The sequence below is a fragment of the Enhydra lutris genome, unplaced genomic scaffold (assembly GCF_002288905.1).
Source record: "Enhydra lutris kenyoni isolate GAN:26980312 unplaced genomic scaffold, ASM228890v2 scaffoldscaffold25, whole genome shotgun sequence".
Lineage (NCBI taxonomy): Eukaryota > Metazoa > Chordata > Mammalia > Carnivora > Mustelidae > Enhydra > Enhydra lutris.
In genome coordinates, this window is record NW_019154109.1 from 9,935,010 (window position 1) to 9,962,992 (window position 27,983).

Sequence of the window (27,983 nt, forward strand, 5' to 3'; positions counted from 1 at the left end):
TATAAGCAGTATTCCTTGCATTTTCACTGTTATCTGTATGGATTTTATTTATCCATCCATATTTCTGATGGACTCAGATACATAAGATTTTTGTAACTTTTTTCTCTTCCATTAGCAATTCTTTCTGGTCTACATTCAGGACCGAGTCTAGTCTGGTCCAAGCTATCATCATCTTTATCATGATGACCTCCTTATTGGTCATTACCCTTTCTTTGGTTTCTGAGTCAGCACCATGACCCAGGGGGATTTTTGTAAAATTTAAGTCAGAATCTTTTGCACCCATCTTTGAAATCCTCCAGTGACTGCCAAATCATCTCAAGTACAGGTCAGAGTCATTGTAAACATTTATAAATCTCTATGTGACCCCTCTCCCTGCCCTGCTATCTCTCTGGAGTCATTTTTTTCTCTTCCCTCAACTCCAGCTAAACTGGCCTCTTTGCTTTTCCTTAGCTATATCAGTCATTCCTCTGCCTCAGGAAAGTGCTTGTGGCTGCTTCTGCCTGGACCACTATTCTCCTGGGTACCCATGTGGTTGCCATTCCATAACTATTGAAGATTTTTACTCAATGTCAACCTCTCAGTGATGCCTTCCTCAACCATACCATTTATATTCCATTTCTCCTAGAATGACCCAAAAGTCATTTTTCTCTCTAATTTTTCCCCCAGTCTCTTATCACTTCTAACACATAACACAGTTGGCTTCTTTTGTTTATCAGTCTTTTTGTTTGTCAGTCTTCCTTCACTAGAGGCTCCAAACAAGAAAACATTTTTGTCTTGTGTATTAACTGCCGTAACTTTTAATTCTAGAACTGTCCCTGACACAGCCTAAGTGCTCGATGAATATTTCATGTAGGGATTAATAAGTGGGAACTGGACATAGCTATTAGTATTAAATGACATTACTATGTTCACACATTTCTCAAACAATTAACATGAGCTAAAAAGGAGAAAATTTGGGGTATTTACAATTAGCAGAAACCTAGAGATTCTTGCTTATCTATCTGGGATATTTGAAGAGAGCATAAAGAGGTCTTCTGGGGGTAGAAGCATAAAATAACATGAGAACAAGCAAATGATTTAGGAAAATCCATCTGAAATGTCTTTGTCTAACCCTCCTTTTCTGTTCCCTTCCAAGTTACAACATTGTATTTCCATCTCAGCCCCTGGACTTAGATTTATGATATTCTTTAATAGCTTTTAGGACCCTTGTGTGACACGGATTTGACTCCATGCTACCTTTTGGATTTTGAACAAACACTGACGAATTACTGGCACCTTCTCTTACATTTCCAGCACTTTAAAAGGATGCTCTCTATGCCAAGTATCGTCTTGCCAAGTAGACTATGGAGCATAACAAAGATAATTTTATTTTTGTTTGCCAGAGGGAATGTTTTCTCCACCAGGAAAAATTATTCTTAGGAAGCAGTAGTTAGGTATAGGCAGATGCAGTCAATGGTCAGAAGTGGTCTGCTTTATTTTATTTTTCTATTTCCAAAAACATATTAACATTAAAGAAAAAAGAGTAAAGGTTTTAAGAGCATTAGTGTAGGTTGACTAGACACGTTGAAATTGGCTCCAAAATTTAGCAATGAGGAAGATTTAACAACAAAATAGTGGAAGCTAACATTTACTGAGTGATTACTATGATCCCAACATCTGCTGAGTGATTTGTTTGTATTACTTCAATTTATCTAACCCATTGAGGCTGGGGCTATTTTTCACAGAAGAGGTAGAGAATCACTCAGAGGTTACTGAACAACCCAAGATTGCAGAATTAGGGTTCAGATCAGGTGATCAGTCTTCAGGGTGCAAGCTCTTGACTCTTTTTTTTTTTAAAGGTTTTATTTATTTATTTCAGAGAGAGAGGGAAGAGCACGCACATGTGAGTTGGGGGAGGGGAAGTGGGAGAGGGAGAGAATCTCAAGCAAACTGCCCCCCAACCCCCAGCACAGAACTTGAGGCGGGGCTCAAGGCAGGGCTCAAGATCATGACCAGAGCTGAAATCAAAAGTTGGATGTTCAGCTGAGCCACCCAGGCATCCCATGGGCTCTTGACTCTTAACTGACTCTAAAGCACAATTAAGAAACAATGAAGTAAAGTGAAGCATACCTGGAAAATATATGATTTTTTTAAACTTACTGACTCTGAAAATATTAATGTATTATCTCTAATAATTCTTTAGCTAAAACTCAGATTTGATTTGATTTTATTTTTTAGAAGATTTTTATTTGTTTATTTAACAGAGATCACAAGTAGGCAGAGAGTCCGGCAGAGAGAGGGGAAGGGAAGCAGGCTCCCTGCGAGCAGAGAGCCCGATGTGGGGCTCGATCCCAGGACCCTGCGATCATGATCTGAGCTGAAGGCAGAGGCTTTAACCCACTGAGCCACCCAGGTCCCCCTAAAACTCAGATTTTAAAATGTTTTTTTCAACCCTAAATATGTTAGATATGGTTTGTTATCTGCTTTTATCCATTCAGAATATATAGACATTAGATGAAATATTTTGATATTTATATTTATATATGTCTTCTTAAAGTGCATTTCTTGTATTTATAGACTACATAAATTTATTCAGAAAAAGTGAAATTTACTATAAAAAATAGGAAAGAAGAACTCTTGTATATTCACAATATGTTTTTCATAGGTTGACTTTTTTATTTATATCCAAGGCCACTGAGCAGAACATTCTAGAAAATACAAACTGTACTTTCTGTGATAACTTAGGTTGTATGAAAAAATACTTTGGGGGATCTCTTTGAAGACCCTTTTATCATGCAGAAATATTTTTTCTTAACTGCTACACAATTGGAAGAAAGTCATTGCTATGATATGGATGGAAATTAAGAGTATATTTTCTGTGGAATCCAACTGATAAGTTGACATTGTACACTTATAATTATAAATACAAAGCAAAATCTGGTTACCTGGTTACCTACCAGGGCCAAACAAGTATTATAAATGAGATGAAGTGGACCATATTATTTAGACTATAAAACAAGTGTAAAAACAGGATGTGCATGACAGGATATACATAAACAGAAATTAAAATGAAATGCTGTATCTTATTGCCGCATAGTCAGGATAAATGCTTCCGTTAACTGGATTGTGAAGAACTACTTTCTAGGAATCTGCCGTCTTTCAAACTTACATATTGTGTTAGTTTCAAAATTTCTGTGGTAACTCTTTGTGAGTATTTGTAAATAATATCATCATTTAGAGCATCACACATAGACTTCTTTCAACCGTGCTTACCAGTTCCTCCTGTAGGGAAACCAGATTAGGTGTGAAAACTGTCTTTTTAACCACATTCACTGTATCTTGCTCTTTGTGTATGTGTATGTGTGTGTGCTTTTGTTGCAGAGAAGGCCAGCAATCCCCAGAGCAATGGCAGAAGATATATGGTAGATGCTCTGGCAATGAAGTATACCACATTGTTTTGGAAGAAAGTACATTTTTTGCTGAATATGAAGGGAAGAGTTTTACATATGCGTCTTTTCATGCACACAAAAAGTACGTTTCTGCTTCCAAAGTGGGCTTAAAATATAAATCAAGCATACCCTTTAAGTACAGTTTTCTAAAATACAGCCCATATTGGTGTTCATGAGTTGCAAGAATTCTGGAAATTTTAACGTAATTATTGAGATATTTGAACTCTGGTTCTGTATGGTCTCTACAAGTTAAGAGTGTTAGGTATAAAGTATAATTTAATAGAAATATTGGCTTTAGTAACTTTTAAGTCATCTTTAAAATATTTTAATCCATGAAGAATTCACAAATACATGAAAATGAATCTTCTTTAGAGATCTGATTTTAAAGTGTTGATTAAAAATGTAAAAAAAATGTAAAAATGTAAAAATGTCATAATAACATTTATAAAATCTAGACATTTAAAAAAATTTGCTTTGGTCAGAGAAATAAGTTAAAAAGTAAACAATGGTACCTTCTAATTCAAACATGGGACAAAATATTTTTTCTTTTTGAGAAAAATTATTTTCTAAAGAAACAAAAATATATGTTTAAAATGAAAGTAATATATTATCAGTATTGTAAATATATTGATATAATATTTTAAGGTTTGTATATGTCTAGTATTTTCTACTAATCTAATATTTAATATATCCCACTTTAATTCTCAGCATGATTCTTTCTGTACATATATTTTGATGTTTAAAAATATTTTTAAACTAGATTTATTTCTAATGCTATAAGACATATTGAAATAAAAACATTCACGACATTTCGTGTTTGGAGAATAACCTGAAAAAATATAAAATAAATTTTTAATATCTATTATATTTAGTGGTCAATATTTATCCCAATTAAGCTGTGCACCTTTCAGACTATTAATTTTTTTTCTAAAATTCAGAGTAAACCAAATATGGTAGAAACAAAACTAAAAGAAATTTAGGTACCCTGATTTTTTTCTCATATGACCTTGGGTAAGTTTCTTCTCCTTTTAGGCCAATGACTCAAGCATTTTTGACTAAAGTAATACAGGTTTATATTTTTTGACCAAGTGAAAATATACATTTATGGTAAGACTCAATACACACACAATTTATTAAAAATTCTTACCCTTACTAATGATAAACACTCTGATATTTTTCATTATCTTTTTTCTATTCTTCTTTATTTAAAAATAACTATATAGGTCATAATCAATTAAATTGATTTTACCACACACTAAGGACATAGTTTCTTTTCCTGGAAAAACAGGAAAGTTTTGAATGTTGGGAGTCCTTTTTTTTTTTTTTGTCTTCAGAGCCTGGAGTCTTAAACTTTCACGATCTTTGCAAGCTTTAAAATACTTTGATTTGGGGTTTTAATTTTCCTCTGCCTTATAATAGTTTACCAATTTTCTTACACATGCAAACTTAAAAACAAACAAAAAACATAAGAGCTTTGCTGAATCACAGTTCTTAAAATTTATTTATTTTTTTTTAATTAAGGTTTGGTGTCTGCTTGATTGGTGTTCGGAGGGAGGATAATAAAAACATTTTGCTGAATCCAGGTCCTCGATATATTATGAATGCTACAGATATATGTTTTTATATTAATATTACCAAAGAAGAGAATTCAGCATTTAAAAACCAAGACCAACAGAAAAAAAGCAATGTACCAAGGTCATTTTATCATGGACCTTCTCGATTACCTGTACATAGCATAATTGCCAGCATGGGTAAGTATAAATAAATTTGAATATATCACTAGTTTCTTCCTCTCTTTCTTTCTTTCTTCCCTCCCTTACTTTCTTTCTCTCTCTCCCTTCTTCCTTCTTTCCCTCCCTCCCTCTCTCCTTTTCTTTCTTTTGATTTTATTTATTTATTTATTTATTTGAGAGACAGCAAAAGCAAGAGAGACCAACCACAGAGGGAGAGAGAGAAGCAAACACCCTGCTGAGTGGAGAACCTTATACAGAGCTCAGTCCTAGGACCCTAAGGTCATGACCTGCGCCGAAGGTAGATGCTTAACCTACTGAGTCATGCAGGCGCCTTAGTTTCTTTCTTTAAAAGGAATAATAAATATCCTTCAATGTTTGTTAAAATTTCAAAGTCAAACTAGACACTAATTGTATATATTATAAACTTGGTATAACTAAGTATCTAGAAAAAAGTTTCCAAGCTGTTAAACTGGTAAGAAATTAAATTAATTTAGGATGCCTGAGTGGCTCAGTCTGCTAAGTGTCTGCTTTTGGCTTGGGTCATGATCCTGGGATCAAGTCCCAGATCAGACTTCTTGCTAAGCAGAGAATCTTCTCCCTCTGCTTGCCACTCCCCCTGCTTGTGCTCTCTTTCTTTCTTACTCTCCCTGTCTCCGTGACAAATAAATAAATAAAATTTAAAAAAAATTAAGCTAATTCAAAATTGTCAATAATTATTTCATATTTCTGATTAGAATATAAGCACCTGACACTTTTATAGTTCTTTTGTAAGTTCTCTATCCAGTTATCAACAGAGGCTATTTCAAATATTCTCTGTTTTTCTCAAAACTCTTCTTCTATTGTCCATCTCATTCTCACCATTGAACTTGGCTTTTATGATACAGAAGTAAAAAAAAAAAAAAAAAGTCGGAGGAGGAATAGATCCAGACAAATAAAAATTTCCTTTAAATTTTGCCACCAAACCACCTACAAACCTACAAACATTCATTTTTGTCACAAAGATAATGTGTCTTTTAACTTTTAACTTTTAATATTTTTAAAGATTTTATTTATTTATTTATTTATTTTAGAAAGAGAGCAAGCAAGTGGGGGAAGGAGCAAAGCAGGAGGAAGAGGGAGGAGGACAGAATCTCAAGCAGACTCTATGCTGAGTGCAGAGCCCCACACAGGGCTCCATCTCATAACCCTGAGATCATGACCTGAGCCAAAAGCAAGAGTTGGACACTTAATTGGCTGAGCCACCTAGGTGCCCCAACTTTTAATATTTTAATAGTAACGACTTCACTTACTACCTCCTCTGGAACCTCACTTTTTATTTTAATTCATCCTTATTACCTAATTTTATTTTTTCTCAAAATCATTGGTTCTTTTCTCCTCCCTTTGTCTGTCTGTCTCTGTGTGTCTCTCTTTTTTTTATTTCTACACACACACACACACACACACACACACACACACACACACACATACACCTGGACCTCTTGGCTTGACATCTTCACAGTTAAATTCCTGGAAAGGGTTGTCTTCAGTTGCTGTCTTGAAATCTTATTGTCCCCTCATGCCTTTGCCCAGTTTAGTCTGAAATCTGTAGTCCTTGTATCACTACTCTGGCAAAGTCACCACTCTGTCACTAAATCCAGTGGACATCTTCACAACATGGGATGGTATTGACCATGTTCTTCTGCTCCCAGAGATTGATTTGCCCTCCAAAAATTGACGATTCTTTTATATAAATCATTAAATTTCTCTTCACAGCAGTATACTGGTTATTTATTTCTGCCTGGATGTCTCACAGGAAAAACCAACACACCATATTCATATTGAAGTTATCTGTCTGCCCTCATTCAAAATTACTTCCTCCTCCATTTTTTGGCTAAAAATACAGATAAGACATCATAATTTGTAAAGTCACAATCCTGACAATTCTGTTCCTCTCCTCTCATATCTCAGAATTCATAAATTCTATTAATTCAGATTATCAAGTATCCCTGAAAGTCACTCCCTTCTTTCTCCCCACTGTCTGTGTGATCATGGTCTGAATCTCCATCATTCTTCCCCTCAACTGTAGGATCACCCCCCTACCCCCCAAGCTTCTCTCCATGCCTCCATGCTGTCTTGCATTCTTCTCCACCTTGCAACCAGAATTATAATTTTTACATAATTTTGATAGTGTCATTCTCCTGCATAAATAACTTGAATTGCTGGGGTGCCTGGATGGCTCAGTTGGTTAAGTATTAGACTCTTGATTTCAGCTCAAGTCATGATCTCAAGGTTGTGAGATCAAGCCCCACATTGGGTTAGTGAGGAATCTGTTTGAGATTCTCTTCCTCTCTCTCTCTCTCTCTCTGTACCCTTGCCCTACATGTGTGTATTCTCTTTATCTGTCTCTAAAATAAATAAATCTAAAAAAGAATAAATAAATCATTTGAATTGCTTATTATCCAAGGGAAAAAAATCTAAATTTTATATTACATGGCTTATAATTTGGATAACCAAAACTTCTTGTTTGCATGAGGCACTCCCAGTTATTCCAGGACAGTCCCAGTTTATATATGTTGTCCTGGTGTCATTATTGAAGACCACACCCTTTGACTCTTAAGAGTATCCTAGTTCAGGGCTGTCTGGGCGGCTCAGTTGGTAAGCATCTGCTTTAGGCTCAGGTCATGATCCCAGGGTCCTGGGATTGAGTCCTGCATCAGGCTCTCTGCTTGGCAGGAAGCCTGCTTCCCCTTCTCCCACTCCCCATGCTTGTGTTCCCTCCCTCTCTGTGTCTCTCTCTGTCAAATAAATAAAATCTTAAAATAAAAAGGCATCCTAGTTTAGAAGATAAATCGCAGTCACTTTACTTAAAGTTCTTTTTTTTTTTTAATAACTCCACTTCAGTTTTCTAGTCTTGTATTTTACTGTCCCTTCAATCGCATTACTAAGTCCCATTCGTACTAAATTCCTTTCAGCCTTCACTAATTGTTTTTCACTAGTGGACCTCAACACAAGAAGTTTCTTCTGACAGAATCTACTCCCTAGCCCCCAACTTTTCCTAGGTAACTTCTTCTAATCCTTTGTGTCTCAGTCTCAGTATCATTCTTTCTGAGACATATTCCATGGCCCTGCTTGGACTGTAGATAGAACCACAGTGTCTATATCTGTAATGGGGGTATAATTAATTGCCTCATAATGTTCAGATATAGATTAATTGAGATAATGGAGAAGTGCTTAGGACACTGCTTTGTGTTGAGTAAGCATTCAATGAGTAATAATTACTAGGAGTTGTAGTACTAGTAGTAGTAGTAGTAGTGGCAGTGGTAACACCATTTAAATACTCCCAATATCTTTCATATAATAGATGTTCAGTTAATGTTGATGTTAATGTTGAATTGAAAAAATAATATGCTAGGTCAATAACAAACATGGTCACCTAATGGACTGTTGTTAGGTGACCCTGTTTGTTATTGACCTAGCATATTATTTTTTATAGTAGTCCTACTGATTTTTTCCCATTATTAACCTTTACTCACAGTACCTAATATGTGCCAGACACTCTTATAAGTTTCTATGATAAATTAATGAACAAATAAATAAAGATCCCTAGCTCACAGATCTTATGTTCTATCACAGGGGAGACTGCCAATAAACAACACAGAAAAAATAAGGAAATAATTTAGTGTGTTAGAAGCTAAGGTCTTTAAAGAAGTGATCAAGCTAAAATGAGGTCATTAGAATGGGCTCTAATCCACTATGACTGGTGTCCTTATAAGAAGAGGAAATTAAGACACAGAGACACATCCAAGGAAGACAGTGAGAGGAGACATGGTCAGAATATGACCATAACCAGCCAAGGAGTGAGGCCTGGAACAGACCGTTCCCTCACAGCCCTCAAGAAACCAATCCTGCCAATGCATGGATTTTAGACTTCCAGACTCTAAAACTGTGAGGCAATAAATTTCTGTTGTTTAAGCCACCCAATCTGTGGTACTTTGTTATGACAGTCCTGACAGACTAATGCAAATAGTTGTGGAGAAACTGAATAGAAACATTAGGAGATAAGTAGGATGACATAGGTTTAGTCACCAAACAAAACAGTGAAAGTGGTGATAGAATCTGAAGATATGGGAAAAAGCTGGGATTTTAGAAAGGATAAAAGAAGAGTCTAAAAGAGATGGTGACCACACTGAGGGTATTTACCCATCACCTTTATAAAGGGTTGAGGGAAGAGTCAGGTTTGTTAAGGAAAGGAAATGTTCAAAGAGCTTGTTTCTGTAATTGTGACTACTTTTTGAATTGTGTTTTCCCTGCTAGATTCTTCCTCATGATCATAGCCCCATGCACATCTTGGGGCCAGGTACCTGCTTTGGCAAAATAATCGGGAAGTGACCACATTTCCCTGTGTTGGGCAGAAAATGATAAAGAGGTAGTTGGGAGTGATATGAAGTCACATATATTTGGAGAGTGGGGTTAAAAGATCACAATTTCTTAGGAAGCCAGAAGGGATTTAATTCCCAAAACATGAGTAGGGATTAACTTCACATAAATGGAAGTATTTCTGTTTCCTTCTAAGCAGAAATAAAGGAACAAAAGTTTGGTTAAACTCTCATGTTTGTTTGAAGTCAGGGAATTGAAGGATTTCTTCTATGATAAGTTCTGTTTTCTTTCTGAACTCAACAGTGTGGTCATGTGCAGAGGATAAATATACATGTGAATTTTAACTTAAAGCCTTAGGATGTAAATAATGGCTTATTTTTGTAAATCAAATTTGTAAAATTTAATTTTTAATCAATTCCACATACCTACTAAATAGAAAATTTAATCTTATTTTCTCTAGGAGCCTCATTCAGCTCTTGCCCAAAGATTGAATTATAGATTAATCCTTATTTATGGTGTTCAAAAATTGGTTGACCATAGAGTTTCTGATGGCAACAATCTTTACCTTTGCTCTAATATTGAAATTGCTAAGTGCTGGTCCCCACATCCTTTTCTCAGAAAGAGCTGTTCTGGGAATATTCATATATGCCTGTCACATGAAGGCTTTCGCACGAACTACAGATGCACTAGGGTTCCTCACCTACTAATCTGAGTTTTGTGTATATGGAGAGGTACAACTCTCTGAAACTTAACCCCCCAAATTTATTCAAGTTTTGAGGAATACTCGGATATTCTCATCAGACTTGTGCTACCAACTCTCACCCTCAAAACATTTCCTGTTTATCCCTCCTTATGTGGAGACTTCTGATTGCCTCAGAGGTTTTAAAAATCAGTTGCTGACCTCTCTTTCCATGGTGCAAGGAAAGAGAAGCCAAAATCCATTAGTTTTATTCCCACTTTAAAAACTTCTGCTATAATAGTAAAGGAGGTGGCAAGGTCAGAGGTTTGAGAGAAGTGGCAAGTGTTTTAATAGTTGCTTCAAAAGGGACAAAGTGAGGTCTAAGGGGTTTTAGAAGGATGACCAGGTATTAGTGCATAAATGAAGTGAGTGGTGGAGAAACATGATGGCACTCATCAGTTAGACTGTATTATTTTCTTCAGAAGGGGAGACATAAGCTTTCCATAAATTGATGTTTAAATTAATTTTGAAATTCCAGTTAAAAAATCCCAAAGGAATTTGTTTCTTCTGTTTACTGGGGACTACCCCCCAGTATTCAAAAGCCTTAAGCTATTTAAGTTTGCTCTTGCTACTGCCTCAAGGTACTTCCACAGCTTGAGTACTCACTTTTGTCTTTTGAGTAAAAAATCAAAGGTCATGACTTCAGAGTTGCCTTCCAGACCACCTGGTGAAAATTCATTCCTCCTCCTATTCTTCATCACATTATTTTGTTTTATTTTCTGCATGGTATTTATTACTATCTAAAATGACTGTTTTCATTTATTTGTCAACTTGGTTATTTTAAAGATAAGTGCTTATGTGTAGAAGCATTATTTCGTTCCCTCATTCCCCACATATCCCAAGTGCCTAGGATAGTGTTTTTCATGCAGTACATAATAAATATTTGTGGAATAAATATAAAATATTAATGGTTCTAATATTTTAAAAAAGTGATTACAAATCAGCAAGAGAATAATAACAAAATGGGGGGGAAAGGATATAATGAGAAATCCACTATATTGAAAAGGCCAAAAATTTATGTGTTAATTTTAAATAAATGTACGTTGAAACAAAGTATTTTTTTCACTTTAAATTCCTAAGTATTTCAGGGTTTCACAAGTCTTGTGTTTTGTGCAATAAGCTAGACTCAGCAAACACATTTTGCACAAATGCAGAATTTTTTTAATCCATGTAGGTAAAAATGTCCACATGGAGAAGAAATAACCTTGTAGATATAAAGGATAAACAATAACAGATTTCCCAGTTACACTGGTTGTATTTCATTTTGATCATTAAATGGTTGATTATCATCTAGGTGGCAAGTACTCTGATGGATTTTTATGTTTCTTTGTTGCAGGTACTGTGGCTATAGACTTGCAAGACACAAGCTGTAGATCAACAAGCGGCCCCACCCTGTCTCTTCCTACAGAGGGAAGCAAAGAAATCAGAAGACCTAGCATTGCTCCTGTTTTAGAGGTTGCAGATACGTCATCAATTCAAACATGTGATCTTCTAAGTGATCAATCAGAAGATGAAACTACAGCAGATGAAGAAACTTCCTCAAACTTAGAGTATGTTTAGATATTCTAGAACAGTTGTAAGATTTACTGGGATTTATGCTACTCTGGGGCACTAATGTCCTTACCTTTTATATATCTGAGAATCAATTCCACATACTTCTAACAAAACACCCTTCCTATTAGCCAGTATCTCCATTACCTATAAAGTATTTTAAGACCTCAAATTTCTGGCTTCAACATGTATTTCCAGGATCAGTGTTCTCTAAATTATCTTTTATCCTTAAAGAAAACACATCAATCAATATTTTCATGATATAAGATGCATTTTCATGATTGCATGTTTTTGTTAATTATATTATACTTCCTACTTTTAATTTATTTCCTTCCAAGTCCATATTGAAGATCAGTCAATTATTCAGTGACATGTAGTGCAGGTTTCCTCCATTAAATTTCCCTTCCTTATCTTACCATGCATAGGTATTTTTCATATGGTATACGTTAGTAATATTTTGAATGAATGAATGCATGAAGTACTAGTTCTCTTTACTATGCTTCCATAATACATATTGCCAGTGTATATGCTATTAATCACATTTTAATCTTCAGTAGGATTTGTTTACTTGTCTTGCTCACATAATATATTGCTATTTCTTGAGGGAACCCTAGGGGTCAGCAGTCTTGACAGTGGAGTCTAAAAGAGTTTGTTTTCCATGTCAATTCCATCCTATACTGGTTATGTGCAAGTGACTGATTAAACAGTCTGAACCACAGTGTCTATATCTGTAAGGGGGTATAATTACTGACTCATAATGTTCAGATGTAGATTAATTGAGATAATGGAGAAGTGCTTAGGACACTGCTTTGTGTTGAGTAAGCATTCAATGAGTAATAATTACTAGGGGTTATAGTACTAGTAGTAGTAGTAGTAGTAGTAGTAGTAATAGTAGTGGCAGTGGTAACACCATTTAAATATTCCCAATATCTTTCATATAATAGATGTTCAATTAATGTTGATGTTAATGTTGAATTGAATAAAATGAATTGAAATATAATTGAAACTTAAAAAAATTCTTCATTTAATCCTTCACACCTAAAAAAAAATTATTACAAGGAAGTTTAATGTTCCCACAGAACACAATCCACTCTCCAGAAAATCAATAGCACTCAAATATATTTATGAAATATTTGATGGGAACAAGGAGAGTTTTGACTGCCAGTATATTTCTAGAAATGATGTGTGGTGTGATTGAAATTCTTTCTTTACATGTTCTTCTGAAAAGATTAAGAGGTGGATTTTTTTTTTCCTAAGCAAACTGAAAAAGATATTGAAATAATAGTGGAGATTATCAACTTCTAAATTTGCAAAATGTGCACCATTTTACCCTCCGAGCTAATAATGTCTGGAAAACAGTTTAAACTAGGCCTGAAATTTCTTGGTTTAAAAGAGAAGAGTTTTCATAGTAGATAAAGGAGTCTTGCCTCTACCAAATTATGTTTTATTTCTTAACTTTCATTTATTCTTCTACTTTTTAATAGTTTTATTCTGAAAATTAATATAGTTGTAATGTGCATGCAGGTGGCTACTTTTGTAAAGTCAGCAAATAATTATCTTTGATAATATTTTAAGCATGATTCCAACAATAGTCTGTTTTGGGGGAGTATATGAATATTTAACTCAGTTGTTTACTCCTATGTGGTTATGTATTCATGACTAATGAATATTAATGGAGTAAATCATAATAAGTCATTTTGCTTTAAGTGTGTTTTATAAAAATTAATAGTGCAATTTAAAAAATCTATCTAAATCTTTTAAACCAAGGAATGGCAAACTTTTTCTAGAAGGAACCAGCTAATACTTTAGACTTTATGGACCATATAATCTTTGCTGCACCAATCCAAATATTTTTGAAGTGCCCATAGACAATACATAAAATGAATGAGCATGGCTGTATTCTAAAAAAACTTCACTTGTGGATATTTAAATTTTAATTTCATGTAATTTTTATGTGACATGAAATATTCTTCTTTTTTATTTTTTCCAACCATTTACTTAAAATTTTTTTCCAAACATTTAAGATTAAAAAAAGAACAAACAAAACAAAACAACAAAAAAAAAAACCCTTTTAATTCGCAAAACCAGCTGGTGGGCCAGATTTGATCCAGTTTGCTTATCCCTATTCTTAACTATTTCTTTATCAAAATGTAATTACAATATAAAGGGTTGCACCATACTTTATCAAAATAGAGACACATGGCTATCACTTAATTGTCCAACTATGTGTGTTTTCTTCAAGGCACCTCAAATATTTCATATTGCTTTACAGATATGCTAAAGGTTATCCACCTTACTCTCCATATATAGGAAGTTCACCCACTTTTTGTCATCTCCTTCATGAAAAAGTGCCATTTTGCTGCTTAAGACTAGACAAGGTAAGCAATTGTTATTTTCTCTGAAACTGAAATTATGGCATTTTGTAATTACGTATATTTAAATAATTTTGTATAGTCTTTTGACTAAGATATGTTTAAAGAACATTATCTTTTTGGATGTAAATGCAATACATAAAATGGTGAATTGTACTTTCTTAACTGTACTAAAGATTACCCAAATGCTTTCCCCTTCTACTTAAGTAGCGGAGGAGTCAGTCAGTCATGTTTTTAAAGAGGAAAACGTAGGTGCCAGAACCTCAAACTTATGAACTCTCAACATCCAGAGTCTTTCAAAATCACTTTGGCCCATTGTGCACTGTTTTGCAAGGCTTTATTTTTTGCTTCAAAACTTAATGTGGAATTGCTTGGCATGGTGAAATGAGCTTGTCTATGTGTTAGCCAGAAAGATTCATTATTGACTAGACTGAAAGCTAGTGTCCGTTTTGTGGTTATCTCCTTTTCTAAAGATTTTATTGTAGCTCTTGATTTTTGCTTGGATGTTCTAAAGGAGCCATTCAAAACAGAAAGATTACAAGAATGCAGACATTTTAAAATCTCTTTGCCAAGATGGCTATTGGGCATGACCTCTATAGGAGTTTGTTCTCTTAATGAATAAGAAAGCAGATAAGAAGAAGATTCTCAAACCCTTCACCTCCCAGAAATTAAAATGTGCTGCTAATTCTAACCAGGAATTTATTCTTTTACTCTAAATTTTGGAGTTAATGAAAGTTAAAATCCCAGCTCTCTGCTTACAGGATTTGCATTTTGGGCAAATAACTTTGCCATTACATTTCAGTTTCCATATCTATAACATGGTTGTAATTACAAGCCTCGATGGTTCTCGTGAGAATTTTATAAATTAGCACAACCAAAATGCTTCACACAGTGCCAGGAAGTTAATAAATGCGTAGGCACCTAATACATTCTATTAGTATTCTTGCTACTACTACTTTTTAATAAGATAAACATCATGAAGCCTGGCTGTTACTGTCACTCTTGAGGAAGAATAGTGGAACATTAGAAAATCTTTGCCATTGCTCCTAAATATTCCTCTGTGCCCATTAAGATGTCGCTCTCTCAATATCTCAATGCCTTTTTTTTTTTTTTTTTTGGGTGGGGGTCCCTTGTTTTAACTTACTGTCTGAAGTATTTGATTATGCTGACTAGCTGTATAGTTTTGGTAACATTAGTAAATCTTAAGCTTCAGGACCCCTTTACCTGTATTAGCCCTTTCTAAGGACCTATGAATAATTTTTAAAATTTATAAATTTGTAATATTTGTGTTATTTTCCTTAAAGAGGATTCCCCACGTAACATAAGCCTCAGGCACCACAAAACCTGGATTAGCATTTTTAAAAATTTTTTATTTATTTATGGAGTGGGGTGGGGAGAGAGAGAGAGAGCAGGAGCAGGGGGAGAAGCATGCTCCCCTCTGAGCAGGGAGCCTGATGTGGGACTTGATCCCAGGACGCTGGGATCATGACCTGAGGCAAAGGCAGCTGCTTAACAGACTGAGCTACTCAGGTGTCCCTGCATTTTACTTTTTAACTCAGAATTCAGGAGAAAAAAACACACTGGGAGATCAAAGATTTGAAAATGACTTATCTCCAAGCAGGGAACCTGATACAATTGAAAAGCTAAACTTTCTGAGATAAGGCTTGGCAAAGAAACAATAGAGGGTCTTTTAAAGCAAAGACTCTGAGCGGTCTCTTTACCATATTAAGAAGACAAAATTTCTGAATGCTGTTGACTGGCAGATGACCTCTGGTATTATCCTCTATTTATCTAGCATTAGGCTGGCTGGAGGTGCTGGTCTGTTATCTATACGAATGCCTACTTTGCAATCAGGAGATGGGATTATACAGTCAATCCTACTGCATCTGTGCAGTGTGGGAATTGGGATTACTTGCCCAGTTCATTCTGCAACAGTATCAACAAATAGGTTCCTGATCAAGGTTCATCAACACTGATGTCCCTATTTTCTTGTTTTGTTTTGTTTTGTTTTTTTCTTTCTAATTGAGCTACTTCTGAATAACCTAAATTAATTGTTTTTCTTCATTTTATCTCATAAATATTGAAATTCTTAATATCTCAACATCACTCATCACTCTTCTCCGTCCATGACCTCTTTGTGAGTGACCTTATTCACTCCTTCATGTGGTTGCAGATCCTACTTATATTAGTAAATCTTCAATCATACTTCCAATGAAGGCTTATTGTCTCCTTTTAAAAAAATCATGTCCCGTTTTCTTCATTCCTTTTTTATGTCTTAAACCTTCTGGATCCATTTTCCTACTGATTACAGCTTTTGAAATTCTCTTACTAAAGTCCTATTAGTGTTAAATTCTGCCAATTTCAGTTTCCCTAGAAATGTCCTTATTCTTGAAAGACAGTTTTCCTGGGTGTCCAATTCCAGGATGAGTTTTCTTTTTCTTTTCGTACATTAGAATTTTATTTTCTGCCTTATGGGTTCCATGTTGCTATTGAACAGTTGGCTGTCATTCTAGTTTGTATTCTGAAAATTAATGGTGGTCTCTTTTTTCAGTCTGGCTCTCTAAGATCTGATTGTCTGGTTGTTTTGCACTTTTATTACCATACTTCTGAAAATTGGATTTTTTTTTTTTTTTATTTATTTGAATTAGGATTTTCTGGAGTTCCAGAACCTGAGGTTTTGAATATTTCATTAATTCTAGAAAATCCTTAGTTAATATTTACTTGAATAGGTCTTCTTTCTGATACTTTAATCTCACTTTCAGGTTTTCTGCTTAAATATATGTTAGACATTGTCATACTAGCTTCCAAGTATCTTAATTTCTCCATACGACTTTATATCTCTTTTCTTAGCACATTCTGAGTAATTACATCAATGTCCTGCAAATGACCCCTTCACATGTGTCAAATGTGCAATCTAACCCATTGTTTGAGTTTTTATTTTTACTTGTTATACTTTTTAGTTCTAGAAGAGAATATGTGTATTTCTTTTAATATCTACCAAATATTTTAAGTAGCCTCCTGTTCTTTGTTCATACTTTAAATGTTCTTTTTTATTTCTTTAAACATAGTAAACACATTCATTTTTTCTGTTCTGAATCTAATAAGAACAAAACCTGTAGTCTTTGTGAGTCTAATTCTATTGTTTATTGTTTCTGCTGACTCATGGTGCCTTCTTCCCAACAGCATTTTGTAGTTTTTTATTAAAGGAAAAAAGTAGAGAATATTCCAGAATTGGTGATGAATTCAAGGGGAATCTACTAATCTCAACCCAAATAAAAAGAAACCCACACAGAGACATAGAAAGATAAAAGGGCAGAATATGAAAGCAGTTCTCCATGCAGATAATTCAGTTTAAAAGATTCTTGGTTTAATAATGCTAAGTCCAGTGAGTACTAGGTCTCTAGAAAATAGCAAAATAACCTCAGAATAACAATGAGTTTTGATAATGTATTGTTACTGTTTTGTTGTTAGTATTAGTATTGGTATTTTACTTTTGTGTATTTCTATTATTATCTTGCCAGCTCAGATATATGTTTAGACAATTAAGGGTTTTCTTTTTTTGTTTTTTAACAACAAAGAAAATCTTTCTTGGTATCCATCCCTTTAGATGTTCAGTACTTGGAAAGTTCCAAGGTCATTTGATGATAATATTATTATCTTTCTGGAAATCAAAGTCAGAGGTAGTTTTTTTCTAGCTTTCTTGAAGTATGACTGACAAAAATTGTGTATATTTAAAATATATAACACGATTTTTTGATATACATACACATTATGGTAATTTTTAAATATAGATACCCAGATGTCATTGAGCAATATGTTTTAGTTTACAGTAGAACATGTGCACACACATATTTCTGACTTTGTCTTCCCCCATATTAAGCTACACACTTGCAATTCATTTGCCTTGTCCATGCATACCTTCACTTCCTGAAATAGGCTGGAGAATGGGGCATGGAAAAATGTAACTATTTTCAAATTTGTTATAAAATAAAGGATTTACTAGGTTAGATTAATTTTACTCTTCCATATATCCTAAATTTTTTCAGCAAATTTTAGTGGAGTGTAAAAATAGCATTTCTTTGTATAATTTTTCTTCTCTAGAGTTGCCAGCATAACTACTATGAGGACGCAAAAGCCTATGGATTCAAAAATAAGCTAATTATAGTTGCAGCTGAAACAGCTGGAAATGGATTGTATAATTTTATTGTTCCTCTCAGGGCATATTATAGACCAAAGAAAGAACTTAATCCCATAGTACTGCTATTGGACAATCCGTAAGTATATTTTAAAATACCCACACAAGACAAAGAATTTTTAATATTATATCAAAAATAATTTATTCTAATTTGCTTGGAATATTTTAAATCAGATACATTATGGCACATGATTCATTGGGAGATATATTTTGTGCTATGGTACAAAACAATCATTGAATATGGTTGTTTCACAAATACTACTTAAAACATCACTGGAACACTCCGAGCTTTTTATTTAAAACTATTTTGCAAGTGGTCATCACTCAATACCAATGGGAAACATGCCATTGAAATAATTACAGTTATTTTCCTTAAATTAATCAACTAGCCTGGAAAATTTCTGCCAAAACTGGACAATTTTTTGGTCTTTCTAAAGAACCGTTAATTATCAGCCAAGCATATTAATGATCCATTCTTATGTTATACTGTGATACATCATCATAACTTATTGTGATTCTTCCACTGTTAAAACATATATTCTATAACACAATATGAATAATTAATGCTTTACCATGCTCATTTATTTTGAAAATGTTGGATTGATATACTCTTGTGAAATAAGACTACTTAAGCATTTAAAATTCCTCATGCAAATATAAATATAGGTCATGAATGCAGTGGTCAAACTCATTGTATCCTAAAATTATGATATTCCTCTCTGTGACTCAAAATTGGTAGCAGATGGTCCTTAGATCAATACCATATTTTGGGATCCTCCAACTCTCCTTTTAAATTCCAAAGTGATGCAAAATTTCAGGATAAGCTAAATGAGGCCAAAATCTGTTGCCTCATCTCTGCCTTTAAAATTTATCAAAAGAAGTTCTTGAAAACAAAAATATCTTCCCACTATAACTTCATATCATTGTTTATACTGAATATACCAAGACACTTGATATATACCAAGAATATATGAAGACACTCATTGATGCATCTTTCTTAGCATCGTTATCACAATGATAACTCTAAAAACTGAGAACATTCTAGAGGTTTCAGCTGAAGCATTTTCAGATATGATGACTCAGTGACTTTCCTGATACCACTTTAGTGTCCAAGGAAAGGTCAGAAACTTGGATGCATTGTCAGAAAAAATAAAAGCTAATTAAACAAATCTTAGGAGGATGAAAGTTGGATTGCTGGATGGCTCTGACAATGGAGTGGTTGTGAAACACCTCCAAGGCCTTTGAAAGTATCCCTAGTAGTAGAACTGTTCTGGCAGGAAGCTCAAAGGGACTGGCTAAAATGGCACACAAGGAGTGCTCAGTTCACCCTGCGTAGTGAATTCTAACACGTCAGGTTTGGGCTCTTTTTCCTTATGGTGTGTCTGTTTCCTTAATGTAGAATTTAAGGCAGGGGCATTTACAAGTTCATTGCCTTAGAGCATCCCCATCTTGTATGTACTGGATCAGAGTGGATCCTCTGAGGCACCAGAATACAGAAAGGAAGTTAGGAAGAGGCTTGAAAAAGTAGAACCGTGCTTATAGCATCACTGTGGTAAAGCAAAGGGTAAAAGCTGACCTTTCCCCTGTTTTACATTGTTTCAAGGTAAGATTTCTTGTTCTAATGTGTGAATCTAGTTGGGTTCCTGGACCCAGTTTCAATGTGTGTATTTGTTGGTGGGTGGTTTCCCACATTCCCAGCAAGCAACACTTGAGACACCAACTGGGAGTCCTACAGCTTAAGTTGATTCTGACAATACTACTGTCTAGGTTAAGGGTTCCACAGGCTAAGGGTTCAGTCCTACAAGATTGCCCACTTCCCTTCAGAACCAGTTACAAGCTTTAGCTTTTATAACCTCTGTTTCTGACTGACCGGCTATAGATTGGATGTTCCAGTGGCCCCATTCTTGGACTTCAGATGCTACTCACAAGTCCAGGTTGTTTAGCTACATTTCTTTTCTTTTTTTTTTTTTTTTTTTTTTTTTTTTTTACGATTTTATTTATTTATTTGACAGAGAGAAAGATCACAAGTAGGCAGAGAGGCAGGCAGAGAGAGAGGGGGAAGCAGGCTCCCTGCTGAGCTGAGAGCCCGATGCGGGGCTCGATCCCAGGACTCTGGGATCATGACCTGAGCCGAAGGCAGTGGCTTTAACCCACTGAGCCACCCAGGCGCCCCTGTTTAGCTACATTTCTGACTGACAGACTAGGAATCAGAGTTCCCCACTCAAGTCCCATTAATTCACTAGAACAGGTCACAGAACTCAAAGGAACATTTTACTTACCAGATTTCTGGTTTATTTAAAAGGATGTAACTCAAGAACCAGAAAGAGGAGATACATAGGGCAAACTATGGGGGAAAGGCATGGAGTTTTCATGCTCTATCTGAGGGCAACACTCTTGCCAAATCTCCACACATGCATCAACCTAGAAGCTCCTTAAATTCCTTCCTTTGGGTATTTATGGATGGGTCATTACATAGACATAATTGGTTAAATCATTGGCCGTTGGTGGTCAAACTCAAACTCCAACCCCTCTCTACTCCTCAGAAATCAGGGGATGGGACTAAGAGTTCCAACTCTCTGTTCATGATTGGTTCCCCTGGCAACAAGCCAGGGGTGCTTTCCAAAAGTCACCTCATTAATATCAACCCAGTTATGGTAGAAAGGGGCTTGTAGTGAATAACAAGACACTCATTTCACTTTTATGGCTCCAAAGTGATATCAGGAACGGAGGACAAGAGAACAAATATTTTAACAAAAGATGCTCCCATTGCTCTTATCCTCAGAAAATTTCAAGCATTTTGGGAGCTGTGATCCAAGAACCATGGATGATATGAATGCCCAAATATAGATTTCTTATAGATCACAATATTGCACCTCCCAAAATAATCCAATCTCCAAATTTTGGAGTGGTGTTCACTCCATGGAATGGAGATAGGCTCTTCTCTTTTTTAAATATCTAGTCTTATTAAGTAATCCCATCTCAGCATCACTAATTCCCCTTTGTCCACCTCATTATCCCACTGAGCAGGTGGCAGGGGCTAGAATTTCTTAACATGTGTATCTTTTGGAGATTTTTGAATGGCTATAACTAAATCAGTCCCTTTCTGTTTGGTTCTCAGTAAACAGGTTGCCAAAATGCATAATTACTGATGGATTGGTTGATTGATTGATTTGTAAGTTAACATTATCAAAGCAAGTAGATGTTTTTATAGTCTTAATTCCTGAATCTGGTTAATCATAGAAAAACCCAAAAATCCCATTTCCCTTAATTACTGGCAAATTGGTCAGTTTTTCTGTATAAATCTAGATGCAGCTATGTATCTTTTATCAGAGAGTGTTTTGTTGGAATAACACCATATAGATCATTTAATAAAATTAATCTTCTTTACTTCTACCCTCTGTTCATAATAGTAATAATCGTTGCACATTTACTATGTCAGTCATCATACTAGACACTTTGCCTTTTTTTTACATCTTATTCCCCTTATAAATATATCCACATCATATGGTGATGATTTAACCTGAAAGATGTACTAAGCAGATTAAGATCTCAAAGTTTTCAAGTTACAGTGATAACATTTAAATAAACCAACTTATGTCGCTTTGTTACAGTACTTTATTTTATAGACAAGGAAAAACAGACCAAAGAAATTAAATGAATATTTCCAAGGTCAATTCTAGGATTAGAACCTTCTATATAATTCATAGTGCATTATTCTTTCAACTATATGATCTTGCTTAACTTACAGGTTTTTGATATATGTAAAAAAATATATTGTCAATTCTTTTTAGTAACAATATATTTTAACTTCAGATTACTTTGCATTACAAATTTTCTTGCTTCTTAATGACTTATATTTTGGACTCTAACTAGTTCCATGATGTTTGTTAGGTGATTTTTGTGGGGTTTCACTTTTCTTCCAAAGGGTTAGGATGAAAGTACATGTTGTAAAGTTTATTAGCTTCCTGACGACTTCCTGAAAGTGGTATCTACTATTTTTATTTGTTGCCCTCTGCTCTTTTGGTTAAGAATGAGGAAACAAAAACTAAACACTAATAAATAATGTTCCAGGAAGTTTTATGTGATCATTTTGAGATTCTTCCTGCTCTGCCATGACTAGTATTTTACAATGTATCCTACAATGTTACAAAGAAATGTGTTGTTTTCTTCTTCAGAATATTTCCATGTTACAAGAATTTATACACTAAAGATTGTACACACTTCTACAATTATTAGTTTAGTGGGTTTTGACTTTGTTTTAAATTTACATGAGCATTGCTGAAAATAACACTCAATACATGGCTATTTAGGAAATTTAGTTGAAAGACCAATTAATTCAATATAACAAATAAATAACAGATGTCATAAGTAGGAATTTAAAAATGCAAATTAAATTGATAATATTCACAAATGTAATATGTCAGAATAAGTGTTCATAATGTTTCCAAAGAGAAAGGCTTTTAGATCTCATCTGGTAACAAAGTGGAACCCAGGCACAATGGAAAACATCTTGCACTTGGTACTGGCTCATAAGAGGTGCTCTCAGTTCTGGTTGGATGGACATCTGTTTAGTTTGGTCTGGTGCTGTGCTATACTGATTTTAAATATTTTGATTACCTCCCTACCTTTAAAGGTCACCTAGTCATCTGATAATATCATTTCACATAAAATATGGAAACAAAAGTCAAAAGCTTTGGGATATATTACCCAAAGCTATATAACGTTGAAGAGCAAGATCCAGGCTTATGCTCCTATTTTTTACACCTTATTTACACAGTTCTTTTATTACATCAATTGTCTTTTCATATATAGTGTCAAGTAAACTTCAGCTTATTTGAAAAGCAATGATAAATTGTTTGACATATCAGAATCCTGTATGAAAGACATTCAAATTTTGAACTCATACAGATCTGAGATAAGGTCTAAGCTTACTTAAGTACCTTCTTGGTAAAAAGCCTTTTTGCATGTTCTCAAATTTCTCTAAGCCTCAATTTTCTCATGTGTAAAATGAGTAGAACATTTATTTAACAAGTAATATTGAGACTCTATAAGACAGACTCTATATGAAGCACTAGTGCAATATCTCCCTTAGAAAAGGCAGCCAGGAAATGTTAGTTTCCCACCTGCCACCAATCAAGAAAGTGACATTGTCATTCTTCAAACTGATGAGTGGACTTGGGTGAAAATCAGTTAACAAAAAAGGAGATGTATTTTAAGCAGTTGAAATGAAATTCCTTATATATTTTTAAGAAAGAAATAAACTACTTAAGTATAGAATAATGAAATGTTAACCAAAAAAAAACCCCTCACTACGGTGGGTTTGGGGGGTAGGAAAAGAAAAAATGAAAGAAGATGGGATTGGGAGGGAGGGAACCATAAAAGACTCAACCTCAAAAAACAGACTGAGGGTTGCTGGGGGGAGGAGGGACGAGAGAGGGTGGTGGGGATATGGACATTGGGGAGGGTATGTGCTATGATGAGTGCTGTGAAATGTATAAACCTGGCGATTCACAGACCTGTACCCCTGGGGATAAAAATACATGATATGTTTATTTTCAAAAAAAAAACCCAAAAACCTCACTACATTCATTTCTTCACTTTAAAAATCAGAAATTAAGTCCATTATAGTAATTAGTTAAATGGGAAGTAATGATCTTCAATTTTGCAAACCCATGCAAATCCACATAACTTTTCACTTCCTAACAAACACTAGCTAATTAACATTTGAATATAGTGGTAATTTTTATAATGAAAGTTATTGTAAGAATATGATGTTTTAGACTCATAAGCGGTCATCTTCATACAGTTACAGTTAGATGATGATTAATGATGTGCTCAGTTTTTTTCTGTTTACTAACATAAATTTTTGTGCTTGTTGAATTTTTATTTCTTTTATTACTAGTTAGATTAAACATGTTTGGTTTGGGTCTATGCATTCTTATTTTGTGCTAGATCTATTTCCCTGTTAAGTCTATCTTTTATTGATTTGAAATACTTTTTTACATATTAAGTAAATATGTAAATTTTGTATAAGTAATACATTTTTAAATGTTTGTTTCTTCTATGTTAAAATTTTTGTGATGAGCTTTGTAGTTAAATATGCAATTATTTTTACTACTTTTCCATAATGTAATTTCTAACATAGATAGGTCTTCTCTATTTAGCATTAAAAAAAATGCATGCATTTTATTCTAATGTTTTATGGTTTTGCTTAGTGGTTTTCAATGTAAAGGTTTTGCTTTCCAATTAACTTTCAATAATTGGGAAGATTAGTCTATTAAGAGCCCATGATATCATTTATGTTACTCATTAGCTACTAAGCAGTTTAGTGACATGATCACTGTTGCTAATTTATTTGAGTTAACATAATACATGTAAATATACAATTCCTATATTCTTAATATTTCAAGTTTGTTATTAAACTATCCTTATTGATAGAAGTAGGATATAAATCTATTTGCTATATGAGTATGGCACATTAGACTCCCCACAGTAAATGTGCTTCATCAAAATGATATATTTAATAGGTTTCAAGGGCTTGATTTACCTTGTAACACAGCCGAATCCACCTAAGGATGAACCACGTTCCCACAATGAAAATCCTGAAGTAATTTCCGAGGATGTGGAAGATAGCTTGCACATTGTAAATAAACATTTGTGGCAGAATTATGCATGGGTAAAATTCATGAGTTTCCTAAGACAAGGCAATAATTTTGATGTCTAAGTAACTTCAGTTATTCATACTGGACAAAGCAACAAATTACAAAGGCCGTATTTTCAGTTTTAACTCTAACAGAAGGGTTGACATGAAGTAAAGACTTAATTTTGTCCTCAGTGACCCCAGTACTATTTATTACACAGATTTTCAGTATCTTTACTATGTTGACTTATGCAATAGCGTTATTTACTCTTGCTTTACTAGGCTTTAGAATACAGAAGATAACATAAAGAAATTGAAATCTGAATTTAAAAGAAGAGTCAGATTAAAAGCGTAGTTATTCCAACCAGGGTGTATATTTATCTGCAATTAATAGCAAAGGATTATGGCTCCATCTCTGCCACATAAGTAATGGTAATACTCACTTTATCTGACTAAAACCATATGGGAGTAAAGAGAGATGAAACAAAATAACAACCGAAAAAAGACACAGGCAAAGTAATTTTTCAGATCACTGCAAAACCTCAGTACTGCCTCGGGCCTGTGGCAGTTGGCATCCTCATACCAGCTTCTATAATCATGAGGTAGGGCAAGGGAGACAGGGAGGGTCTTGAATCAGCAGTGAGATGACACTTCTGTTTTTAAGAAGCAGAGCAGTGCTCAGAGAACTAGAAGACACTATAAAAAGATCGCTACTGGGACTGTTACTATTTGTTGAAAAGAATATATATCATGAGCTTTAAGGCTATTTATATTCTGTGATTCACTAATATACCTTCTATGAATGTTTTGCAATAAATGATTAAAAAACTAACGCTAGAAAAATGTCATTCATAGATGTTCATACCTGTATTTGTAATAGCAAGATATTGGAAATAACTTGTAACTTCAGTAGCATAAAAGTGAAAATACCTTACAAGCTGACTAATTGAGGATTTTTAAAATGAACTGTGGTACAGTTATAATATGTAATAATATGGGGCCTTTTAAAAGGACTACAAAGAAATATAATGGAGGGAGGGATAGATCAACATAGTGGTATTCTTTGGCACATCATCTTTTTTCATTTAACTGTATTGTGCATTCTTTTTCTTTAGAGTGTAAAGGGTTAAGAGGATGATTAGCAGAAAGAAAATAAGTCAGGGAGGAAAAGGCTTCATTTAGCTGGGATATTATAGGTGCTACACTTCCCTTTTCCTAGAATTTCCCTCTCTTTCTCCTTTACTAGCAAACATCCAGATTAAACATAACCTCTGTGAAATGACCCCTAATTGTGCCTTCTAAGTGCAACTTACTGTTTATTTTTTCTGATTAAAATGCGTATTGTAATTGTGTGCTCTTATACCTGTGTTCCAAAAAATGTATTTCTTACAGTACAAAGAAACACAATATTCTCATATGCCTTAGTATACTGAAGTGTCTGTTATATCACAAGTTTTGGATACATATATGCTGAGTGAATAAATGCATGAAAGAATCAATAACTTTATAAAATGAATGCAATAGATTAAGTGAGTTTTAAGGAAGCATCCAGGATTATGATGCTTTCCTCAAATATGCATGTAAGTGAAGATTTCAGTAACTATTTGCTCAACTATATATGGAGTAAGTCAATTACTTAAAGGGTGGATTATTTTCGTTTTAATTTTCTTTAATAAATGTGGTACATGGGTGCGTATACTATATTTATTGACTGGTATCCTGACATATGAAGGGTTGTGCTTAATTGTGTATTTTCCATAGAGAAAGGTGCTCTTGTTAAGCATGCTAATTTAGTTCTCTACACTTTGGGCCATCTAAGAAAAAATCATTAATTTCTCATTTTATTCTGCATGAATAATTTTGAAACTCATTGATATGACTTTTTAGTTTTAATTAAGAATATCAATTCAGTACTTTTGTAGAATAATGCCATAATGTTTCTGATTTAGAAAGCAGAAATACGAGTTTTTATCATTCTGAGTGCATTGTGTATTCATAACAAGTACAAATAATATTTCCTAATTAATGTTAAGAAAGAAGGCACTTAAAGTTAATCTTGTCAAACAGTGTTGAGTTTTGGAAATGCAAACTAAGTCAACTTACTTCCTTTCCCTAGAAGCGCTGCCACTGTTGTGACATTGTGTTTCATTTTGTAACCCATCTGCTACTTAGGCCAGATATGCATTTTCTGGATGCAATCTGTTGGTTTCCAATGGTTTACTACATGGTGGGCTCTATTGACAAGTAGGTGACAAAATCTTTGGCACACTAACTAGTGTGGTGTCCTGTGCTTTGTCATGTGCTGTGGCCCCGTGTTGCATGACGAGTGTCATTTGCCATTTCAGTATTGCAAATATGGTGTACTTTGCATGCAGAGCTTATGTTCTCGTGTTACAAATCTTGTATTCAAACTTCCGAAGCAGTAATCTGTTGTTGAATTAAAACAAATCTCTCTGCATGTGAATTTTGTCACTTTTGTTTAGTTTCGAAAGCTATTTCAGTTTGTGTTGTCTCTAGCAATAACGTTATTACTATGGGCCTTGGGGTAGAGAAAATCTAATGGTCCACTGTTGTGATGCTTGATGACATTGTCATAACTTCTGGAAATCTTCCAATAATTTAGAGATGCTCCTTTTAAGCCACATTTATAAACTGGAGCAGTTCCTTAAGAACTTCCTTTATTTTAGTAACATATATCAGTATATGATTTCTAAAAATTTGTTAATCAAAAAGTCAAATGTGTGCAATGTGTATTAAAATATAAATTCTTTTATACGGATGAACATGATTTATAAGAAATATAAAACTAAAGATCATAAAACTACTATGCTTATAAAATGTGCTAGTTTTCCATTAAAAAAAAAAGTCAGCCAGAGCCTTCAAAACAAAATGCTAAAGTTACTAATTAAGAATTTTCATGCTTACCTTTTGTCCTGTAGATTGAAAAAACAAAGTTTTATAACTTTGGA

General features: G+C 34.2%; 1 protein-coding gene across 3 annotated transcripts in view; it reads left to right on the top strand.

Moving 5' to 3' along the window:
• The window catches only part of LOC111151086 (potassium sodium-activated channel subfamily T member 2), a 349,819-nt gene that overhangs the window by 241,233 nt on the left and 80,603 nt on the right, over positions 1-27,983 (top strand). The window contains exons 15-20 of one of the 3 annotated variants that reach the window (XM_022508845.1): positions 3,361-3,510; positions 4,950-5,179; positions 11,593-11,806; positions 14,080-14,185; positions 18,281-18,453; positions 27,187-27,258. In XM_022508845.1, the coding sequence (XP_022364553.1) occupies positions 3,361-3,510; positions 4,950-5,179; positions 11,593-11,806; positions 14,080-14,185; positions 18,281-18,453; positions 27,187-27,258 (945 nt within the window). The remainder of the gene's footprint in view (positions 1-3,360; positions 3,511-4,949; positions 5,180-11,592; positions 11,807-14,079; positions 14,186-18,280; positions 18,454-27,186; positions 27,259-27,983) is intronic. The other 2 variants (XM_022508846.1, XM_022508847.1) reach the window with 2 other exon arrangements.